The sequence below is a fragment of the Molothrus aeneus genome, chromosome 3, assembly GCF_037042795.1.
Source record: "Molothrus aeneus isolate 106 chromosome 3, BPBGC_Maene_1.0, whole genome shotgun sequence".
Classification (NCBI taxonomy): domain Eukaryota; kingdom Metazoa; phylum Chordata; class Aves; order Passeriformes; family Icteridae; genus Molothrus; species Molothrus aeneus.
This window is the reverse complement of record NC_089648.1, coordinates 65919011-65926946: the sequence shown is the minus strand read 5'-3', so window position 1 is coordinate 65926946 and position 7936 is coordinate 65919011. Positions and strand designations below refer to the sequence as shown.

The 7936-nt window shown below is 53.5% G+C and overlaps 1 protein-coding gene across 2 annotated transcripts; it reads left to right on the top strand.

Moving 5' to 3' along the window:
- The first annotated feature begins 554 nt into the window (after positions 1–554).
- On the top strand, positions 555–7647 carry MARCKS (myristoylated alanine rich protein kinase C substrate). 2 transcript variants are annotated; one of them, XM_066547098.1, is made up of 3 exons: positions 555–673; positions 3063–3235; positions 4323–7647. In XM_066547098.1, exons 2-3 carry the CDS (start codon positions 3137–3139, stop codon positions 5073–5075), a joined length of 852 nt encoding a protein of 283 aa, XP_066403195.1. In that variant the 5' UTR covers positions 555–673; positions 3063–3136; the 3' UTR covers positions 5076–7647. The 2 variants fall into 2 exon arrangements, with proteins under 2 accessions (XP_066403195.1, XP_066403194.1); XM_066547097.1 differs by lacking the exon at positions 555–673 and adding an exon at positions 2652–2822.
- The last annotated feature ends 289 nt before the right edge of the window (positions 7648–7936 follow it).

Below are 7936 nucleotides of genomic sequence, written 5' to 3'. Positions count from 1 at the left end.
GCTCAAGAGGTCATTCGAGGGGTTAAATCTTGTATTTGCACCCTACGGTCAAGGGTTTGGGTCAGAGATAGCTGTCCAGGTTTTAATTGCACTGGGACTGTCAGAGGGACCATACATATATCCCAGATTTCCTGAGCTTGTCCAGAGGCTCTACAGAAGAACTTGTGGAACTAAGTACCTACAGTAAGATCAGTCAAGACTTAGTCTTTTTTACTTTCTCTTTTTCTTTTCAAGTTGTAAAAGATTGAAATGGTTGAAAAACATATCAAAAGCATAATGCAAAACACACCGTCTAAACTCCAAGTCACCATGTGAAATTTTCCAGTGATGCTACTCTGAAATTCAGACGTAGCTACGGTGGAAAGTAGAAATGCATATGCCCGTGCCGGTGAAATTTCATATACCCGCTCAGGATGGACAGGTGCCTTTTGATACTGAGTGCGAAGTCCTGTCATGGTCTTCCACCAGGTCTTCTTAGGTGATCTGTTACATAAACCAGTCTAAAAAGATAAAAACCCAAACCACCACCAACAAAATCACGACTTCCTTAATATCCAGATTAAAAGGAGCAGCCAAAACACAACGCGTGCAGTTGAGAAGCGGGGGAGGATCCCGAAGAAGGAAGCAGTCCGGCTGGCCGTGCCCCTCGGTTGCGGTGCCGTCACGCCATAAGGTGAGCCCTCCGCAGCTCGCTCCATCCCTTCTGCCGCCGGTGCCCGCTGCCGCACACCGCTCCACCAGCCCGCCCGGGAGAGGCGGCAGCCGGCAGATCCCCGGAGAGCGGCTCCCGCCAGCGCGGACCCCGGAGCTGCCGCCGCGGCGCCCCCGGCCACGACCCCGGCCCCACCCGGCCCCGCCGAGCCCAGCCCAGCCCAGCCCCGCAGCAGCGGGGCCGGCGGCCGCAGGTGACGCCGGGGCGGGCAGAGCCGCTCCCGCCCCGCTCCGCTCCCGATCCCACCATGGAGGCCCCGCCGCCCCCCGCCGTCGCCAGGGAAACCGCCCGGCGGCGCGGCCCCGCCGAGGGAGCCCCGGGGCGCGGCGGCGGCAGCAGCCCCGGCACCCCCGCCCTGCCGTGGGCGGTCACCCGGCAGGGCCGGCGGCCGCCCCCCGCCCCGGGGCTGCGGGTGTTGCCTGTGCGGGCACGGGTGGGCGTGGGGGGCTGCCCCGGGGGAGCGGGACGCTGCTGCGCCGTGCTCGGCGGGGCGGGCGGCGGCCGCCGAGACAAAGGGAGCGGCGCAGTGGCTGCGGCGGGGCTGTGCGTGAAATGCGGCGGGAGGGAGGGAGAGGTTTGATCCTCCTCGTAAAAAACACCAGCCAAATGCCCCTTTTTGCCCCCCCAAGAAACGAAGTAATCCCCTCGAGCGGTTGAAAGCAACCGGCTGCCCTCGCCGGGGTTACCGAGAGGCGGCTCTCGGCGTCCGCACGAAGCCCACCGATCCCGCCAGCCCCGGCAATCCATGGGGAGCGGGAGGTGGGCGGCTGAGCCGAGCCTCCCCGCTCCGCAGCCCTTCATTATCGGAATCATTTTAACATCCTTGTTTATAAACAAGAGGCGTTCGGAGGAGATTACCCGACTATGGGAAACGATCGTTCTGACGCTCGTTTCTGCTCCTTAAAAGGGGATGGGGGTGCCGGCGAAGGGGGAGGGGGTCTAGGCCAGCCTTCCCCGCATCGCGGCACGGAGGGAGGGAGCCGGCCGGCTCCCCGCACACGCCGCCCCCTCCCCCGAGAAAGGAAATCACTCGGGTCCGTGATATTTCGCCCACCCCAGCGCTGATAAGCGTTCCAGATCACCGTTAATTCGCATGCATTAGTTTCGGGTTACATCTTATTCGAGGGTTTAAATTTAACGTAAATACACACTCGGGGCTGAGGTTTGGGAAAGCGTGAATGTTTCCCTTATAATGTCGCTTCGCCCACTACTTGAGTGCATGGAAATGTAATCGTGAAGTGGGTCACCGCCTCAGAAAATACTTTAAAAACACAAATCAGGAATAATCAGACAGCAGAATTTAATTAGAGCCGTAGGCTAATCACAAAATATTTTATTCCAAGCCAATATCGCTATGGGGGAGGGGTCCGTTTCTGCTCCGGCAGCGGCTCCTGCTGCCGCTGCTTTAGCGTTTGCAACATCTGGCCTACAGACCTACTAATTTCGACTCGTGATCTCGTTCGGCGAAACCCGATCTACGTGGTTGAAATACCTTCCAAATTGGGGGCGATTTAACAATCGCGACCAATTAAACCCGGGGAAGAAAAGGGGAAAAAAAAAAAACAAAGGGAAAAAAAAAAAAAAAAGAAAAGCAAGCAGCAAATCCCCTCCTTCCCTCGCTCTTCCCCGCCCGGGGCTCGCACACACTATCTGTTGCTCTCTCACGGCGGCAGCAGCGGGCGGGGGCGTGCGGCGGGGCCGGGACGCTCTCACTCACACTCGCACTCGCACTCACCCGCACGCCCCTCGCACCATTGTCCCTGCCCGCCCGCCCCGCTCTCTCTCTCTCTCGCTCTCCCTCGCTCTCTCGCTCGGGGTGTTTTGTTGGCGGCCCGGCGCGGGGCCCGGCGCGCCCGCCCGCGCCGCGGCGGAGCGGAGCGGCACATTCATTATCGGCCGGGGGCCGATTTCAAACCGCTGCCATCGCGGCTCCATTGTTCGCCGGGCGGGCGGGCCCCGCCCCCCTTTGTGCGCGGCGGCCGCGATTGGCCGGCGCCGGGCGGAGCGCTGCCGTCACCGCTCGGGAAGCCCATTCATCTGTGCACTTGGGCGTTGGACTCCGCATCTTATTAGCAACCAGGGAGATTTCTCCATTTTCTCCTTGTCTACAGTACGGCTACAAATCTGGGATTTTTTATTACTTCTTTTTTACTAAACTTGGGCTCCTTTTTTTTTTTTTTTTGCTCGACTTTTTCCTCCCTTTTTTCCCCTCCCTCCTGTGCTGCTGCTTTTTGATCTCTTCAACTTTAAATTTTTTAAAAGGAGTGCATTATAATCGGTTCTGTTCTCTCTTCTCTTTTTTTTTCCCCTCTGGTGTGTGTGTGTGTTGCTGCTGCTGCTGGTCGCCCAGTATTTATATCAACCCAACGCTCTTTGTTTCCCCTCCTTTTGGATCTGTTGAGTTTCTTTGTTGAATAAGACAGCATGGGTGCCCAGTTCTCCAAGACCGCTGCAAAGGGCGAAGCCTCCGCCGAGAAACCTGGGGAAGCAGTGGCTGCATCTCCATCCAAGGCGAATGGACAGGTAAAAAACGAAAAGAAATTTTAAAAAATATTAAATCTACTCCTTTTTTTAAGCCAACTTCGACGGACTCTCTTTCGCATCCTGTTTAATTCTTCTTCCTTTGATGCCCCACTGGCACATTCAATGGAGAATACGGTCGATCCTTTTATCTTTGCAACTCGAGGCAAAGGAATAATTTCTTTATTTTGGTTAAACGGGCTCGGCTTTGAATGATTCCTTCCTTTATCTTTCCTGCGTGGGGGGCGGGGGGGGGGGGAAGGGGCACGGTTCTTTCTTTCTTTCTTTTTTTTAAATCCCTCGTGTATTATGGTGGAGCGTCCCAATCGCTCGTAAACGGAAGGATCTTACAAAGCTTGGCTTTTCTGCCCGCTTAACCTCCTCCCGAAGACACTCGGTGCCTCGCGCGGAACGCCTCTCGTGGCACAGCCGGACGGCCGTGTAGTAGCGGGGCCCGGAGCCCCCGGGCAGGAGGCTCCGCGGGCAGCCCCCTCGGCGGGAGCGCGGGCCGGGGGCTGCGCCGCCCGCCCCATCCACGGCAGCCCCGCCGGGGGCTCGGCAGCCGCGGGGCACGGCTTTCTGTCACCCACCCGCGCCCCCTCCCCACGCGTGAGCCGGGCTGGCAGCGGCGTTGCGGGCAGCCACCCCCCGCCGCCCCCGCAGCTGCCGCCCCGGGCAGCCAGCCGCGCTCCAGGCGCCCGAAAGATGCAAATGCGACGTGAGTGGGGAGGGGAGGGGGAGGCGGGGGGCGCCTCGCCGCACCGCCCGGGCGCAGAGGGGCCGCGGCGGGCGGGGGGCCGGGGCCGGGCCGGGCGAGCTTTGTTCGCCTTCCCCGCCCCGCGCCGCCGCCGCGGCTTGGACGGGGCGCGCCGAGGGCGGGGGAGCGCGGCGCGGCCGCCGCTGCGTGGAGCCGGGGCGCCCTCTGGCGGCCGCCGCGCGCTCCGCCCGCCGCTGGGGGCGCCCGGCCCGGCGAGAGCGCGGGGCTTCGAACCGCGGGAAGCGGCGCGGCCGGCGGGCGGGCGGGGAGGGCGGCGGCGGCGCCCCGCGACCCCCCCGGGCACCGCCGGTAACGCTGCTCCTTGTCTTGCAGGAGAACGGCCACTTGAAGGTGAACGGCGACGCCTCCCCCGCGGCGGCGGAGGCGGGCAAGGAGGAGGTGCAGGCGAACGGCAGCGCGCCCGCCGAGGAGACGGGCAAAGAGGAGGCGGCTTCGTCGGAACCCGCCTCCGAGAAGGAGGCGGGAGAGGCGGAGAGCACCGAGCCGGCCTCCCCGGCGGAGGGCGAGTCCTCCCCCAAGACTGAGGAGGGCGCGACCCCCTCGTCCAGCAGCGAGACCCCGAAAAAAAAAAAGAAGCGCTTTTCCTTCAAGAAGTCCTTTAAGCTCAGCGGCTTCTCCTTCAAGAAGAACAAGAAGGAGGCCGGCGAGGGGGCCGAGGGCGAGGGCGGCGCCGCCGCCGCGGCGGCGGAGGGCGGGAAGGAGGAGGCGGCGGCCCCCGAGGCGGCGGGCAGCGAGGAGGGCAAGGCGGCTGCCGAGGAGGCGTGCGCGGCCGGCAGCGCCGAGGCGGCGAAGGAGGACGCGGGGGACTCGCAGGAGGCCAAATCGGACGAGGCCGCCCCCGAGAAGGCGGCGGGAGAAGAGGCCCCGGCATCGGCGGCGGCCGAGGAGCAGCAGCCGCCTCAGCAGGCAGCGGAGGGGAAGGCGGAGGAGGCGGCGGGCGCCGGAGCCGCCACGAATGAGGCGGGCAGCGGCGAGCAGGAGGCGGCCCCCGCGGAGGAGCCGGCGCGGCAGGAGCCCCCCGCCGAGAGCAGTCCGGAGGGACCCGCCGCCGAGTCGGCGGAGTAGTCAGCGCCGCCGCCGCCCCTCGCCGACGGACTTTTCTTCCCCCCTGTTTGTTTTTGGAGTGGTGCCAGGTACTGGTCTCGGAGAACTTGTCTACAACCAGGGATTGATTTAAAAGATGTCTCGTTTCTTTTTTTTCTCTCCCCCCGCAGCTCCCATCTCAAATCGTTATATGTTGCCGCCATTCCAACGGGCGGAGGGGGGCTCCCCTCCGCCTTCCTCTCCCATCCTTTATACTTTGGTTTTTTTGGGGTTTTTTTTTTCATCAGTATTAATGTTTTGTTTTGGTTGGTTCGGTTTTTTTTTCCGTTGGTTTTTTTGCTTTTTTAAATTTTGTTCGTTTATTTTTTAATTTCATACTTTGCAACTCTCTTCATATTATAAAACTTTTGCCGATCGGTCTATGGACATGCCCATATATGAAGGAGATGGGTGGGTTCAATAAGGGATATCAAATGAAGTGACAGGGGCCGCAGTGGGGAACCCGGGGCGCGCAGCCCTTGCCGGGAGCGCGCCCCGCCAGAAATGATGTAAGGGGTTAGTCTTTTTTTTAAAAGAAAGTTATTACGATGTATTTTGTGAGGCAGATGTTCTATAAGGTTTACAACACTACAAGTCTTGATTAAGAAGGAAAGGAAAAAGGAAAAAAAAATAAAAAATAAAAATCAATACCCAGATAAAGAGATCATAGTCTTAGAAATTCATTTAAACCATAGGAACTTTTCACTTATCTCATGTTAGCTGTATCAGTCAGTGATTAAGTAGAAATACAAGTTGTATAGGCTTTATTGTTTATTGCTGGTTTATGACCTTAATAAAGTGTAATTATGTATTACCAGCAGGGTGTTTTTAACTGTGACTATTGTATAAAAAAAACAAATCTTGATATCCAGAAGCACATGAAGTTTGCAACTCTTTCCACCCTGCCCATTTTTGTAAAACTGCAGTCATCTTGGACCTTTTAAACACAAATTTTAAACTCAACCAAGCTGTGATAAGTGGAATGGTTACTGTTTATACTGTGGTATGTTTTTGATTACAGCAGACAATGCTTTCTTTTCCAGTTGTCTTTGAAAATAAAGGAAAACTCTTCAGATGCAATGTTTTTTTTTTTTTTTGTGTAGCATCTTGTCTATCATGTTTTTGTAAATACTGGAGAAGCTTTGACCAATTTGACTTAGAGATGGAATGTAACTTTGCTTACAAAAATTGCTATTAAACTCCTGCTTAAGGTGTTCTAATTTTCTGTGAGCACACTAAAAGCGAAAAATAAATGTGAATAAAATGTATAATTTGGTTGTCTTTCTTTTATGGATACTCTGGTAGCTTAAAGGGTCTAGTCAGTATTGCCTAAATTTGTACAGAGACAGTCATGTGTGCTGTTAGCACTAGCTTTGAAAAGTACCTTCCTGGATCTTGGACTCTGTAATACTGTGCATTTTACAGAGAAAGTGTGCAGTGCACCAGGTAATTTGTAGGCTTTTCTGGCTTTGAAAAGAAGACTGGAAGGCAGTCTGAGCATGTAGTGTGTGATTCTCCTGTCCAGGCTCCATCTTGCTTTTAAGACCAGATGTATCCAGTGTATGAGGATCTTGCCTCTTGAGGAAAATAAGATTTCATTTGAATTGCTTAGGGTGGGGCACCGAAATTTTTATGCTGAGTTGCTTAAAAATTAAGCTCTTGAACAGATGTCCCACTTTGGTCTTGGTATGCTGGTCCTGATTTGGTACCTCGATGATTGTCTTGAAAACTTTAGCCTGGAAGGAGAAGGGGGAAACTAACACTGCCATTCTACTTAAAGTAATTAAAAGCAATATTTTCTTTTTTTTCCTCAAGTGCTACTCCCAAGTACAGGTGAGTTTCAAAACAGATTTCAAAGTTTGTCAAATAAAAAAAAAATTACTTGGTGCTTGCCTTTAATTGTTAGGCTTTTTGGCTAATTTCCAGCATATTGCTCAGGGCAATTATGCCTTAATAAAACAGTTCATGTAAGAAAAGCAGCAGTGGTGTTTGGAGGGTGGAAATTGATTCAAGAAAGTGTTGCTTCTAAGTTTATAGGAGAAAGTTTAGTGTTACACTTATTTGCTTCCACCATTTTCAGCAGAAACTCTTTGGAAGCAATTATGATTCATTTTATGAGAAAATGGCACGTTAGCACCTTGTTCCCTAAAGAACAAAGCCTAAACTGAATGAAGTATAGTAGATTTCCTGCTGAATGCATACTTCTTTTTGTTTTGTTTGGGTTTTTTTGGTTTGTTTTTTTTTTTTTTTTTAATTCAGCTGTCTACCATTTTAACTTTGGCTTGTATGTACTCTAGTTGCCCTGGTATTTCTCTATAACTTTAGAAATGTATTGAAACTATGCTATAATTGCTGAGGGACAAAAATAAATGGATGTAAAACAAGATCCTCCACACCAGTGTCATTCTTGGAGTACATGTCTTTGAAGTCTAGTACATAACTGCTTTGCTAAGGGGTTTTTATAACATGGCTGTAAAAACCTGTTCTGAGACGCATAATGTCTTGGCCATAGAGTCAATGTCTCTTTTTAATAAATATATATATTTGAATCCAAGGATTCTTAAAGAGCAAGTCTGAATTTCTTCTTTTTTTTTTCTTTTTTCTTTTTTCTTTTTTTTTTGTCAAAATGTGTATGTACATATGAAGAAAATGAATGCTAGTAAAGTTCTTTTTCAGATTTTTCTTAACCTCTCAAGCTTTCATGTTTTTTTCCTCACTCAGCTGGTGGTTTCTGAAGCACTTCCTATTCCTGGGAGAGCAGATTGGCTCTTGCCCCTGGCAGATGGACTTTTGGCTTGGGGCTTTGTCATTCTGTGTCTGGATTTGAAATATATTTCCAAGTC